At 37.1% G+C, this 15964-nt stretch overlaps 2 protein-coding genes across 3 annotated transcripts in view; both read left to right on the plus strand.

The window, feature by feature from the left end:
• Positions 1-238: 238 nt before the first annotated feature.
• Positions 239-2619, plus strand: LOC140830870 (uncharacterized). 2 transcript variants are annotated; one of them, XR_012117696.1, is made up of 4 exons: positions 239-451; positions 647-1579; positions 1659-2427; positions 2503-2619. XR_012117696.1 is itself a non-coding variant. In XM_073194403.1 (4 exons), exons 2-3 carry the CDS (start codon positions 972-974, stop codon positions 1801-1803), a joined length of 753 nt encoding a protein of 250 aa, XP_073050504.1. In that variant the 5' UTR covers positions 239-451; positions 647-971; the 3' UTR covers positions 1804-1826; positions 2503-2617. The 2 variants fall into 2 exon arrangements, 1 of the variants encoding a protein (XP_073050504.1); XM_073194403.1 differs by having other exon boundaries at positions 1659-1826; positions 2503-2617.
• A 15-nt stretch (positions 2620-2634) lies between these two features.
• The window catches only part of LOC140830871 (uncharacterized), a 31335-nt gene continuing 18005 nt past the window's right edge, over positions 2635-15964 (plus strand). The window contains exons 1-2 of the mRNA XM_073194404.1: positions 2635-2802; positions 2889-3154. Coding sequence (XP_073050505.1) covers positions 2742-2802; positions 2889-3154 — 327 coding nt within the window. The 5' untranslated portion in view covers positions 2635-2741. The remainder of the gene's footprint in view (positions 2803-2888; positions 3155-15964) is intronic.

Genomic DNA, 15964 nt, shown 5'->3' on the forward strand with positions numbered 1-15964 from the left:
GGGAGAATGTCACTGGCCATTTGAAAATAATAGTCTCCAAATAAAAAAAATTAAAGTCCATGATGGTACGTTCCCTCCTCTATATTTGCAAAAAAAATTGCTGAGGAGATTTACCCGGTGCACACCAAAAAATAGCTGTTGCAGCTTACTATGACAATAGCATTTTTTGATTAATTACTTGACACTTTTCACCTGGGATATTTTATCAACTAATTCACTATAATTTTATCACAGGCTGTTAGATGTTTCTTGAACAATAAAGCTGGATATTTTGCCTCAATCCGTGATCTCACATTTGGATTTCCCTCTATTCCACTGTATCAACTTGAAATCCCTGTCAGTTTTTGGATGGATTAAGTATACTATCCATGTCTATATCCAACTAAAGGCATCAACCAACTGAAATTCCTAAAGGAGAAAAAAATCGGAGATGGTTGCACACAAGATTTAGGTATGTTCATTATTGCTTTAGTAATTTCATGAATTTTAACATATTCAGTTTGTTAATGAATTAACCAATAAGCATGTCTGTAGATTGAAATTATTGAGTTGTTGATATTATTGATTGACTTTGTCTCAATCTTTTAATATCAAAGAATTCGTGTAATCTATGAATTTTGAAGTTGTTTATTTTTTTTCAGTCAAGATCTCTTCTCTTTGAAACTTCTTGTTGGTAGAACCAATAATTTCGGAGATGGTTGCACAAAAGATTTGGGTATGTTATTATTTGTTTTGAAAAATATTTATTTTTGTATTGCTCTTTAAATTTCATATAAATTTCATGAATTTGACATAATTGAGTATTTAATTTATTGATACTACTAGTTGACTTGATTAATTTTTTTCTTGTTGATCTTCAATCTCAACTATCAGAGGAGAAGTATTTTAGTTGCAAGTTAAATGTACATTCCAAATATCAAAAAGTCAATGAATTTATATTAGATTGCTTGAATGAGCAGGACATAGACTTCATGGTTGAAAACACACAATTTGGCAATCTGATTAAGTATGCTGTGGATTATAATTTATCTAGTCAGATTTTATGGTTTATGGTGATGAGACAAGTGTATGCAACAGAAGATGATGAAATGTGGTTTGTTGTAAATGATAGACCAGTCAGGTTTTCTAGAATGGAGTATGCATTGATAATAGGATTGGATTGTTCTGATAATTTTCCTGAAGAAATAGTAGAAGTTTCAAACTTTTGTGATAGATATTTTCAAGGTAGTGATAAAGTATCTGTGAAGGAAGTTGAAATGAAGTTGAAGGATTTGAAAAGTGTGGATGAGTTGTTGAGTATAGAGAGAGTGAAGATGGCTTGTTTGTACTTCGTCTGTGGTGTACTATGGCCTATAGCTCCAGTTAAGAATCCTCAAGTTGATAAAGAGATTTTTTGCCTGATTGATGATTTTGATGTTTTTAATAAGTACCCTTGGGGTACAATAGCTTTCAAAAGAGTTGTTTGTGATTTGAAGCTTGATTTGAAGAAAAAAGAAGTTGCGTTGAGCAAAAAGCAGAAAATGGTAAGTCTTCGAACAATGGAACCCATGATATGGTTGGATTCATCAATCCGCTACAGGTAAATAAATTTTTTTTGCATTTTTCCATATGATTCGAATATGGTTGATTATATGTGTTTTTATAATTTTTGAATTTAGATTCTTGCATATGAATACGTTCGTGCTATTGGAGAGCGTTTTGCGAAACAAAGAGAAGGAGACAATACATCTCTTCCATGCATGTGCCAATGGATTTCCAACAACTGGTCAAAAAAAGGATCTCCTAGATATAGTGACATTTTAGATGCATCAAAGAGTGGTAAAAAGGTTAGTGTATTTAGCATATAATTTAGTTTTATTAATATATTTTCTATTTATGTATTTCTAATTTAAAATATGTTAAATTTACATATTGTTAGGAGTATTTTGTCACCTACAGATCAAGAATCTATTGCTCCTTATATTAGAAATATTTTCATTGAAGATTCTTGTACAGATTCCCATTTGTCCTATATTAATTCATTGTTGTTGGAGGGAAAATCTGTGTACTGCACTAAGAATCTCACTTTTTGTGAATCTAAAGAGACCATTCAATCCAAAGAAGAAGTCCATGAAAAGAAACTTTGTCCCAAAAATAAGTCAAAGAGGTCTTCTAAACTTTGTCCAGCCAAAAAAATACTAGAAAAACAATCCCATCAAGTCGAACGAGATGATATCCTCGGCCAATCAGATACTAGTGGACAAGTTAAAGCTTTACAAGAGCACGTGGACAGAAACTTTGTGCAATTGAAAGATATGATTTCTAATTTGGATAGCAAACTTGAACGTATAATGGAAGTTTTGAACATTTCAAGTTCATCCAAAAGACGCTTGGATAAACCAACCATTGTCTTTGCACAATCTAAGAAAAAGAAGACCCATGGAAAATGTAAGCTCTGTGAGTCTTAAAATGTTAGAGATAATTATTTATCTAATTATAATAATATGTTTTTTTTAATTGTAGGTGAGCCATGGACAACTGTTTCCAATCAAGGAGTGACTCTTGGGCAAGAGGCGATTGTTGAACCATTCACATCTCCTCTTACACATCTTGGTATATTTTCTTTTAAATCCAAATTGTAGTATGCTTTTTTTTAATACTTTATTGTAGTTGTAGGTGAGGCACAAAAGACCTCTATAGTTGAATGTGGTGATAAAGAAGCTGCACATGCTAGCCTAGTTGGTGCTGGTGATGTAGCAACTATGTTTGTTAACGATAATCCATTACCACAGGAAATCACACCATCTCTCGTAGTTCACAAGGGTATGTGTTGTACTTTATTCTTGTTTTTTGGAATTATGATTTGACGATATGTACTAGTATCTAAAACACATGCATTACATATGTAGATGCTCGGAAGAGTACGAAATCTCAATTTTGTCGCTCTCCATATGTACAGCTACCCGAGACACCTGCTTTGGCAGCACTTGGTTATACCGGTCCTTACAATGGTTCATTTGAACCGGTGCAATGTGTTTCCATTAAGAAAGTATTGCCAACTGTTATTAAAGAAATAAGTAGATTGAATGATCTATTTAAAGCAGGTGTGTTTGGATCATATTACAAGTCGTGGTTTACGGACCTGCTCAATCCGAGGCACTGGCTCGATCAAAGCGTGAGTATGATTTTGTAAGGTCCAAAATTAAGACGACGTAATCCAACTGCATGCAAATCTAGGAAATATGAAAAATGAGTAATTAATTGATTTAATTGCTAAATTAATTATGTGTCATTCATGATTATATGTTAAATATGATTGTATTATCTTCATGCATAAAAAAATATATTTTTTTTAAGGAATATTTCAGTGACGATCGAGGAACGGAGACCGAGAGCTGAAAAATAGAAAATGTTTTTATTGGTTATTTGTGTTTAATTATTTAAAATAAGGGTAGAAGTTTTTCATATTTTTGAAAATAACGGGTTTTGAGGTGATTTTATACGCCGGGACGTAAATTTTTATCAGTATTGGTTTTTCATTAAAAAAATGCGAGCTTTTTCGCAAACCGGTTAATAAATTCACAAATTTATTTAAACAAAAACTTTGATAATATTTTATTAAATCCTAATTGAGACTAATGGGCTTAATTTGATTGGCTTGATATGCCTAAAGCCTAATTAGTTATTTAATTAGTGTATTTAATATAATAAAAACCTAAAACCCTATACTTTGCACACAACCTCATGGCCACACAATTGTAAATTCTGAAAACTCTCTCCACCTTGACACACCACACACACGACACTTCACACAAAATTTTGAAGAGCAATTCGAAAGGTTCAAGCAAGAACAAGCCAAGGTTTCGATCCGTTCTTCGTCGTCAACGGTTTTTTGTGCGTATATAACGCAAAGGCATGCTATATTCTCCTTTTACTCATCATCACACCATATTATGTATTTATTTATGAATTGCATGAAAAATAAGAACACCTTAATATATTTTCGTACATCATCAAAAGTTGATTTTTAAAGCTTGGTTTTGTTCCAAAAATCATGATTTACAAATATATAAAGGGCTGCCATGTATTAGGATGATAAGGGAAATGTTTTACATGAGTTTAGAGTCTTAAAACTCCACCAAAACACTGCACATGATAAAAGATATAATCTGGTACAAGTTACTGTCATGGTGTTTGAGGGGATCAGTTATGTGGGCCTGGGGGCTGGGCTTTGGTTTGGTTGGGGCCAGGGCTTAGCTATGGTCCGTGATGGGTCAAGGGAAGAGTCCTAGACATGCTAGGACTCGAAAACCAGGGGCTGGGAGGAGTCCTTGCCATTCAGGACACTACCCGAGAGCTTGAAGGAAATCATGCGCAGGTTTTAGAAGTTTGGGCAGGGAGGAGGGGCTCGGTCAGGGGGCTTGGGCTGGGCTAGGTTAGGTCCTTAGGGTCCTAGAAGGGTGCTAGAGGGGTTGGGTCAGGTTCTGGGTCGGTTGGCTAGGTCCTATCAACAGAAACATGGAGTCCATGCTAGGTGGGTTTCTCGGCCATTCATGCTGCTGCTGGTGGAGCTTCGGTTATGGGAGCTTGGGGTTGGTCTGGGCGTGGTCCAGGGTGGTTAGGGTCGGGATGGGTTGAGTGGTTAGCAGCTGGTAGTTTCCTAGAGGGAGAAGGAGTCCTATTGTCCAAGGGAAGGCTCACCCATACACAAGCACAGATTTTGGGGTCAAGTTCCAGCAAGTTTCGAGCGGGCCATGGGTGGTTTTTCGGGTTGGGATTGCACAGTAGGGCGCCTAGATGGGTTGGCTAGGTTTTGGTTCAAGGTGGCTCGGGCGTGGCTCGGGTAAATTAGGAGATGGCTCGGTGTGTTTGTCGAAAGGTCAAAAACGAGATTAATTAAACCAAAATTGATTCCATTTGTCCACGGGAGTGGCTCATGACATGGAAGGATAGAATAAATCATAAAAAGTCTATGTTAAAAATTTGGAATCAAAATAACGAGTTTTGGATTTATTCGGGATTTAATCGCCACATGAAACGCTAACTAACGAATTAATTGAAACGCCTAGTTTTAAGCTTTATAAAATTATGGAAAATTAGGTTTAAGCTCAAATAATTATTAAAAGCCTAAGTTTTAAGTTTGGAAATTTTATATTAAGGTTTGCTTTAATTCGGGATTAAAACGCATTAATACGTAACATTTAAAGAATAAATTAAAAGTCCTTGATTTAAGCTAAATAAAAATATGGAAAAATTCATGTAGGCTTAAATAATTATTTTGGAAATGTTAGAGTCAATGAAATTAATAATAAGTCAAAAACGTGAAATTTTACGTCCAGGGGTAAAACGGTCTTTTTACACCTAAAATTAGTAAACGTCATGGCAGTGTCCTAAATGCTGATTTATGTGCTAATATGACTATTTTTAATGGTTATGGATGTTTATGGAATTTTATATGTTAAAAGGATTATTTTAAATGTTTATGGTTTTTATGTTTTTGGATTTTTATGTTAATGTTTAGTTTAAATGTTTATTTTAAACATTTATGATGTTAATATGATTATTTTAAATGTTCATGGGTATTTATATGTGAAAATGTTATTTTTAAAATGTATATGGATTTTATGATTTAACGTGAACATTTAAAAGACTTGTTGCATGCTTGGTTTAAAAGAAAAACGTTATATGCATGTTTAAATTTTATAAAGTGATGAGAATATGAAACGTTGAAGGAAGTGAAGTAATTGTGACTAATACGATGATATGTTGGAAATTTCGTGAGGGTTATGGTCCCAGTGGGAGCCCGACGATCGTGTTTCCTTGGATACGGACATGTAGATGTATACGATGATATGTTAATACGTAAGGCCAAGACCCAGTTGACCGGTGAGAGTGTCGCTGGTGTCCCCGCCGCCCAGTACTGTTGTTACATGTAGATGGATCCATCGCCCAACACGTAGACGTAGACGTAGATGAAAACGAAAGTCACAATTAACGATATGAATTCAACGAAAGGAAAAAGGAACACGTATATGTTGATGATAATATGAATATGAATATGTTGAGGATGATATGATTAAGTTTATGAAAATATTTATGTTTAAAGTTCATGCATCATTATGAAAATGTTTTTATTTATAGTTTATGCATCACGAAAAATGTTTACGAAAATGTTATTGTTTAATGTTTATGCATCTTCATGAAAATGATATTTTAAATATAAGTATTTTTCACTGTTATATGTTAACTGTATTACGTATTACTCGTTATCAAGAACATGATGTGTTGAGTCTTTAGACTCACTAGATGTGTATGATGCAGGTGATATATATAACTATGATATTGGAGGTCTTGACGAGTGACTTGCTGGACTGTCGGTGCACATAACCCGAGGACCAGCGCTTATATTTCCGCATTTAAGTTTACGATTTCAAGTTAAAGATTTCTACGACATTTTATTTTATGCTTTTTGAGATATTTTGAGAGGTTTAGTATGGGATACACTTTTCAACATTTATTGCTTTTTAGGTTTGGTAAAACATGTGACGATTTCATTTTTATGACTATTTCACTTGATTTGTAAAATGCTAGTTGGATGATGTTTTATTTTAAAGGGTAAAATATTTTATAAAAATATTTTCAATAGGTGAATGTGTATGGCCGAATATTGAGTGTTTAAAAAAAAAAATTCTAGCACGTTTTAAGGAAACGAATAAGCAGACATTTCAGTTGGTATCAGAGCAATGGTTCTGTAAAGGGTTGTGCCACCATCAGTGCCGGCAAGATCAATCGTCAAACCTCAAGTTGTAAGTTTTACATGCTTTATATGAATTGATATGATGTTACCTGTATGATGACATGAATAATATGTTTATGTTATATGTTTACTAGCTTTTTGAGTATATATGCTTTGCATGCTTAAATTGCTAAAATGAATAAGGATATGTCATATGATTAAGGAAAACCTAGATTTAAATGCATGTTGGTTACGTTGGAATTTGGAAAACGTTCAGATAAAATGCCTCATATACGTAGTAATGAGAACCGAGTAGAGAACAGTGTGAACCATCAAGGGAATGCACCCCCACCACCTTCTCCGGGGGATGCTGCTACTCGAGCACTAGAAGGAATGGCTCGTCTCTTCGAGCAACAGATACAGCAGCAGCAGTTACAGCAGCAACAGTTGCAGCAGTAGTTGCAACAGATGCAGCAGGCACCTAGGTCACAGCATGACATATATGATCGGTTCCGGAGGCTAGGACCGAAGGAATTTTCTGGCACTACCGATCCTTTCATTGCTGAAGGTTGGATTCGGTCACTCGAAGTACACTTTCGCTATCTGGGCATGGGAGATGCTGACCGTGTGAGGTGTACCACTTATCTACTTAGAGATGACGCTTCCTTATGGTGGGAAGGAGCCGAGCACGGTGTTGACCTTGCTACTCTTACTTGGGCTCAATTCAAGACGATATTCTACGAGAAGTACTTTACTGCTGATGTTAGAGGACGGCTGAAGATAGAGTTTATGAGCCTCCGTCAGGGAGACTCGACTGTTGCTGAGTTTGTGAATAAGTTTGATAGGGGTTGTCATTTTGTGCCCCTTATTGCCAGGGATGCTGAAGAAAAACTTAGACATTTCACGGATGGCCTACGACCTACCATTCGGGATAAGGTCATGATGATGCGTCCTGAGGATTATGCTACAGCAGTTACCTATGGATATCCGGCTGAGCAATCCTTGAGGGACATTGACTTTGAGTTACAGCGTAAGAGGCAGCAAATCAGAATAGTAATCAGCCAAACAAGAAGCCATATACAGGTCCTCCTAGACCTCAAGGACCCCAAAATCCCCAAGGTCAAGTCCAGCAGCCAGGACCACCAAAGCCACAACAACCTGGAGCGCCGAAACCTGTTGAGAGGAAACCATGCCAGGAGTGCAATCGCTTCCATTTTGTCAAGTGCATGTGGGGATCTTTTCGATGCTTCATATGCAAGGAGGAAGGGCATAAGGCTGCTGATTGCCCGAAGAAGAATGCACCTACTGCACGAAGAGCATATGTTATGAATGCTAAGGAGGCAGACACTACACTAATTACGGGTAACCTAGTCATTTAACATTTTTATATTGCTTCTAATCACATAAAATGTTAAATTGGTTGGTAGAATTTATTTAGATTCAAGGAGTCGTAGGGACATTATAGGACTTAAGCTTTATCAGACTAGCGCAGCAGAAGCGTGGATTTTTTTTTGGATTATTAAGGATAGGCGAATTTCGAGGACGAAATTTTATTTAAGAGGGGGAGGAATTGTAAGGTCCAAAATTAAGACGACGTAATCCAACTGCATGCAAATCTAGGAAATATGAAAAATGAGTAATTAATTGATTTAATTGCTAAATTAATTATGTGTCATTCATGATTATATGTTAAATATGATTGTATTAGCATCATGCATAAAAAAATATATTTTTTAAGGAATATTTAAGTGACGATCGAGGAACGGAGACCGAGAGCTGAAAAATAGAAAATGTTTTTATTGGTTATTTTTGTTTAATTATTTAAAATAAGGGTGGAAGTTTTTCATATTTTTGAAAATAAGGGGTTTTGAGTTGATTTTATACGCCGGGACGTAAATTTTTATCAGTGTTGGTTTTTCATTAAAAAAATGCGAGCTTTTTGGCAACCCGGCTAATAAATTCACAAATTTATTTAAACAAAAACTTTGATAATATTTTATTAAATCCTAATTGAGACTAATGGGCTTAATTTGATTGGCTTGATATGACTAAAGCCTAATTAGCTATTTAATTAGTGTATTTAATATAATAAAAACCTAAAACCCTATACTTTGCACACAACCTCACGGCCACACAATTGTAAATTCTGAAAACTCTCTCCACCTTGAAAAACCACACACACGACACTTCACACAAAATTTTGAAGAGCAATTCGAAGGGTTCAAGCAAGAACAAGCCAAGGTTTCGATCCGTTCTTCGTCGTCAACGGTTTTTTTTGTGCGTATATAACGCAAAGGCACGTCATATTCTCCTTTTACTCATCATGACACCATATTATGTATTTATTTATGAATTGCATGAAAAATAAGAACACCTTAATATATTTTCGTACATCATCAAAAGTGGATTTTTAAAGCTTGGTTTTGTTCCAAAAATCATGATTTACAAGTATATAAGGGGCTGCCATGTATTAGGATGATAAGGGACATGTTTTACATGAGTTTAGAGTCTTAAAACTTCACCAAAACACTGCACATGATAAAAGATATAAGCTGGTACAAGTTACTGTCATGGTGCTTGAGGGGATCGGTTATGTGAGCGTGGGGGCTGGGCTTTGGTTCGGTTGGGGCCAGGGGTTAGCTATGGTTCGTGAGGGGTCAAGGGAAGAGTCCTAGCCATGCTAGGTGTAATGTCCGGTTACTCGTACAAATGATTATAACGTGTTTATCTCGTTTATTTTGTAGTTAATTACCTCATTAGATTTCACGTGATGAATGAAGTATCAATATTGAGATTGAACATGACTCTTATATTGTTCATGGTGTATTGAGAATGAATATATGTCAAAATAGTGATAGTAAGATGTGTACATAGAAATAGTGTAATGGAAGTTGTGGGAAATGAGATGTAAAGATGGTAGTTCGTACGGGTTTTAGCATAATGATTTGAATATTGATCCAAATTGTGTGAGGCCTTAACCATTAGAAAGCTAAGATATAATGCTACAACTTTCACGTTTTGGGTTTTGTCCAAATCATTGTGGAAGACAAGCCAAAAGCGCCCCGAAGTGTGTCGTGTATACCGTCATTCCTTCACTGACACATGTTAGGAGAATGGGCATAACTTTTTACTCGGACCTCTAAATGACCTGAAATTTGGAGAGCTTAAAGCCAAGACATAGGGCTACAACTTTGTAGTTTACAACTTTTCCAGATTATGAAGGGAAGAGCCGTTTCTGGAGCGATTTCTGATGAATCAGTGTGCAGAGCCGAAACTGGCTCGCCCTAGCGGTCAAAAAAGTCCGCCCTAGCGAACCTGTGCAGAAATAAAATGTGTAGGACCGAGATTTACTCGCCCTAGCGGTAAAAAGCGTCCGCCCTAGCGAACCTGCTGTATAAAAGGATAAGTTTTGACTTTTCTAAGCACTTTTACCATTCCTATCTTCTTCCTCAGCAAAAACACGAAGCAAACCTAGAAAACTTTCTCCCAAAAGCTCTCTTCTTCATTCCTTTCATCATTTTGAAGTTAGAATTAAGTTCTCCATCACAAGAACTTCCTAAGGTTGTAAGTTTTCTTCACTTTTAGTTGTTCTTTGTGTAGAGGTGTAACTTTCACTAGTATAGACATAGTAATTAAATTATTGATGTATTTGACAGTATAGGAGCGAGAACATCGTCTCAAACCAGTATTCGTACACTTGGACTGTAAGTTGGCATGTTCTTGAAGTAATACATGAGTAATATTATGGATTTCAAATGCTTTGCATTGTTTATTGATATATGTACATTGTTAGTATGTTTATTGATGAAACATAGCACCATATGCCATTGTTATGTATTAAATATGTAAGGAACTCATGAATATTGATGTTGGGTGCTATGTCATGACCAAGAACAAGAACATTGAAAGGAAAAATGATTGATTTTACATGATATAGAGCTTGTTGACATCATGGGTGGTTTTAAGTCCACCAAAGCTATTGGCCAATATATGTTCATGGGGCGTGGGGTTGCCAAAGGTTGCTCCCTGACGTCCAACACAGTAGTAGCTATATAATAAAGCAAGCACGGTAGTACAGGTCAACTAATGAGGCTCAAGTACAAACATGAACATGAATATATGCTATGATATGACATGGTTTAAAGTTTCATTGTTGTCACGACTTGATATATATGTTCCTTCGATGCATATTGATACATATAAGTGCCAACTTATTGAGTTTTATAAACTCACGTAGCTCATGTATTACAGGATCAGGTAGTGAAGATGCATAGGATGCCGGTTCACCAAGGGATGGTTGTGACGTGTCTCACCTCGACAAGAACCGGGCTTCTTATTGTATAGCTTCCGCATATGTATTATAATGAAACTAATGTCAGGGTTTGAAACAAGTTCTATGATATATGTGATGGTACAATGTACGTTTGTATATGAAATATGTTTTTATGTATATATGAATAGTATTGCTTGAGTTTTGGTGTATACAAAATATAGGGACATCATGCCAAAATTTTTATAAACCATCAAAGTGATGCCTCTTGTTTGATTTGCTTCATACTATAGTTATATCATTCAAACCTTATTTTGATTATGGTAATCATGCTAAGTATAGAGTAAGGGTGTGACAATTTAAATGGTATCAGAGCCCACGGTTCTCCGACAGGGAAGACACTGCACTTCATCTACATGGAGAACTCGGCAAGTAAGTATCTTTGTATCTCATAGTTATGCTAAGTTATGTGTCTATGTATCCTACATGTAGGTTAAGATAAGCAACGATGCCACCGAAACGTAAAGTACATGAAGGAGAGTCATCTAAGGGCAAGGCCCCAGCAGTCGAAGGTGAGGGCAGTGCGCCACGACCGATAGATGATTTCGCTCAATTACTCCAACAACAAGCAAAAGTCCATGGTGAACAAATTCAGCAGCTACTGGAGATGCAACGGACTACTCATGAACAGGCACAAGCTCAAGCCATAGTACACAGACATGTGCCTGTTCAAACAGACGTATATGATCGTTTTAGACGTTTGAATCCTCCGGAATTCATGGGAAGCACCGATCCAGCAGTAGCAGAAGAGTGGATTAAGTCATTGGAGTCCATCTTCTCCTATCTTCGTATGGAAGATGCTGATAAAGTCACTTGTGCCATATTTCTCTTAACAAAACATGCAAGAATATGGTGGGAAAGTGCAAAAGTGGCATTACCGGTTGGACCACTGACATGGGGAACTTTCAAAACCGTGTTTTACAACAAGTATTTCAGTAAAGACGTACGAGCTAAGAAAGCCAGCGACTTCCTTAACCTGAAGCAAGGAACTATGGCAATGACAGAATACATACAACAATTTGAGGCCGGAGTCCAATATGTACCATATATTGCACAGGATGACACAAGTAAGGGCGAACACTTCATGCGAGGACTTCGCTCTGAAATTAAAAGAGATGTACGAATGTCCAAAGTTGCTACGTATGGAGAGATAGTGGAAAGAGCACTTATGGCGGAGCAGGATGAACATGACATTGACATAGACAGGCAACAACGAAGGCAGCAATACTTCCAAAGGAGCCAAGCAACAGGACAAGGCAAGAAGACCGATAGTAAAGGTACCAAACCCGAAGAATCCCGTGGTAAGGGTCCCCCTCCACGTAAAGAACAGGACATACCACCTTGTCCTAAATGTGGAAAACTCCATGGCGGGGAGTGTATGCAGGGTTCTAATGTCTGTTATCGTTGCAAAAAGCCAGGGCATCTCGCCAAGAATTGTCCAGGGAGTTCTGATAAAGTACAGGGACGCCTTTGCTCGATGACCAAAGAGGAAGTGGATGCAGATACATCGATGATTACTGGTATGTTCTTGATTTCTGGTATCACTGCTATTGTTTTACTAGATTCAGGAGCCACGCATTCCTTTATTTCGGAATCATTTGTAAAGAGACTGGGCATTACAGCAAGTACAATAGAGACACAACTCGCCATAGCCTTACCTTCCGGGAAAGAATTACAGACAGATCAGATTGTACGAGGATGTCCAATATATGTCAAGGGTCATCAGATGTATGCTGAATTGATTGTTTTGAAAATGACCGATTTTGATGTGATATTGTGAATGGATTGGCTCACGAAGTATAGAGTTACTATTGACTGTGGCTTAAAGATGATCAAGTTTGCGCCAGTAGGAGCTGAACCATTCACAGTTGCAAGTGCAGGTATATCCTTACCTCTACGGATAATCTCTTGCATGAAGGCTTGTAAATTATTACAGAAGGGGTGTCAAGGATATTTAGCATCTGTTTTAGTTATTGATCCACCATTTCGTGAACTAGAATATACAGATGTTGTGTGTGAGTTTCCAGAAGTGTTTCCTGATGATGTAACAGGCTTACCTCCAGATAGAGAGATCGAATTTGTAATCGATGTTGTGGCAGGAACTCATCCAATCTCAAAAGCTCCTTATCGATTAGCTCCTACAGAAATGAAAGAATTGAAAGAACAGTTACAAGAGTTGCTTGATAAAGGGTTTATTAGACCGAGCTTTTCACCGTGGGGTGCACCTGTTTTATTTGTGAAAAAGAAAGACGGTACTCTTCGTTTGTGTATTGATTATCGGGAGTTGAACAAAGTGACGATTAAAAACAAATATCATGATTTTGGTTTTGGAGGGCCGTGGCATCACCGCACCCGCGGCAGTGCAAGGACCGCACCCGCGGTGAGACCGCACCCGCGGTAATTGTAGCACCGCACCCGCGGTGATCGTGCATGAGAATTATTTTGGTATGCCGAGAGCATGGCGCACCCGCGATGCTTGTGTGACCGCACCCGCGGTGTAAGTATGGGCGATTTTTTAAGTCACTTTTTGGGAGTTGTTGGCCATACCTTATCCTATTCCTTCTCTTCTTCACCGATTTTCTCTCCATTGGCAAGGGTTTTCATCCATTTCTTTTGCTTCCTACCTTTGATTCTTGGCTTTGTTTGGATTTCCGACTTGAGATCATCGTTCTCCGTGGTATAAGGAAGCTTAGGTAAGTTTTTGGTGCGATTCTAACGAGGTTTTGAGTTAAGGGTTATTTTGGATTTGATGTTTGAGTTGTTTAATGGATTATTTGGCTTGTACTTGTGGATCTAGAGTTGATATTGGTGTTATTTATGGATTATTGTTGTAGGTGGTGTACCAAGAGCTTATTTGAGGTGTTCTATTGGTTTGTAAGTGGAATTTCATCCTTTTTGCTCACATGATATTATATGTATTGTGTTTTAAAGGTTTCAAAGTGTTATTCCCTTCCATTGATCCATTGCTATGTATTCATTTCATTGATTATCTATTGGAGGCATTGTATGTCTCACCATTGTTATAAAGGGAATACAAGTGATAATATGAGATTGCGAAACGACGGCTTTAAATGATATTCAGAGTTCAAATGTTTTATTGGATTGATTAATCATAGTCAGAGCATTGCATGCAATTAGATGATCATCGACCATAGGCTTTTATCCCCTCACAGTTATCGATTTATATCGATGGGATATTGGCAACCACAGTTACAGATACTATTGATATCAATCCAACCATAGAAAAGAGAAATACCATCGTTTTGCTATCTATTGCCATTGCTATTGCTATAGTTATTGCTACGTTATTCATGTTTCAGAGTCGATGGTATTTATGATTTAAAAGCCATGTTTTACAGTGTATACTATGTATCATTGCTATGTAAGAGTTCCGTGAGTAGAGTGCACCCGCGCTCTTAGATGAGTGCCCCCGCGGTGTACTATTCATGATTTTGGTTTTGGAGGGCCGTGGCATCACCGCACCCGCGGCAGTGCAAGGACCGCACCCGCGGTGAGACCGCACCCGCGGTAATTGTAGCACCGCACCCGCGGTGATCGTGCATGAGAATTATTTTGGTATGCCGAGAGCATGGCGCACCCGCGATGCTTGTGTGACCGCACCCGCGGTGTAAGTATGGGCGAGTTTTTAAGTCACTTTTTGGGAGTTGTTGGCCATACCTTATCCTATTCCTTCTCTTCTTCACCTATTTTCTCTCCATTGGCAAGGGTTTTCATCCATTTCTTTTGCTTCCTACCTTTGATTCTTGGCTTTGTTTGGATTTCCGACTTGAGATCATCGTTCTCCGTGGTATAAGGAAGCTTAGGTAAGTTTTTGGTGCGATTCTAACGAGGTTTTGAGTTAAGGGTTATTTTGGATTTGATGTTTGAGTTGTTTAATGGATTATTTGGCTTGTACTTGTGGATCTAGAGTTGATATTGGTGTTATTTATGGATTATTGTTGTAGGTGGTGTACCAAGAGCTTATTTGAGGTGTTCTATTGGTTTGTAAGTGGAATTTCATCCTTTTTGCTCACATGATATTATATGTATTGTGTTTTAAAGGTTTCAAAGTGTTATTCCCTTCCATTGATCCATTGCTATGTATTCATTTCATTGATTATCTATTGGAGGCATTGTATGTCTCACCATTGTTATAAAGGGAATACAAGTGATAATATGAGATTGCGAAACGACGGCTTTAAATGATATTCAGAGTTCAAATGTTTTATTGGATTGATTAATCATAGTCAGAGCATTGCATGCAATTAGATGATCATCGACCATAGGCTTTTATCCCCTCACAGTTATCGATTTATATCGATGGGATATTGGCAACCACAGTTACAGATACTATTGATATCAATCCAACCATAGAAAAGAGAAATACCATCGTTTTGCTATCTATTGCCATTGCTATTGCTATAGTTATTGCTACGTTATTCATGTTTCAGAGTCGATGGTATTTATGATTTAAAAGCCATGTTTTACAGTGTATACTATGTATCATTGCTATGTAAGAGTTCCACTTGCTGAGATTTATTCTCATTTCAGTTATTTTCATGTGATGCAGATAAGAGCGACGGACCGGGACGTTGACTGTGGATGGGGGTCATATGCATACGAAGATTGGAAGGATGATTATTTTGTACCACTTTGTAACATGATCACACTAATGATATTTTGTATTTTGTTATGTCATTGGAATGATCATGTTGTTATTTTGTAAACACTTGATATTCTCATCTACTCACGAACTATAGAGGAGCATCGGGAACATTTGCAATTAGTTTTGCAAACTTTGAAAGATAAACATTTATATGCCAAATGGAAGAAATGTGAATTTTGGCTTGAACAAGTATCATTCTTGGGTCATATCATTTCAAAAGAAGGCATATCAGTGGATCCAAGTAAGATTGAAG

The sequence above is a fragment of the Primulina eburnea genome, chromosome 4 (genome assembly GCF_022965805.1).
Source record: "Primulina eburnea isolate SZY01 chromosome 4, ASM2296580v1, whole genome shotgun sequence".
Taxonomy (NCBI): domain Eukaryota; kingdom Viridiplantae; phylum Streptophyta; class Magnoliopsida; order Lamiales; family Gesneriaceae; genus Primulina; species Primulina eburnea.

What these genes read in the sequence shown, in the direction of transcription:
- LOC140830870 (XM_073194403.1), top strand. Translation starts at nt 972, where the DNA reads ATGGTTGAAAACACACAATTTGGCAATCTGATTAAGTATGCTGTGGAT. An exon ending in GATTCATCAATCCGCTACAG is followed by an intron (nt 1,580 to 1,658) that starts GTAAATAAATTT and finishes TTTTGAATTTAG; the next exon opens with ATTCTTGCATATGAATACGT.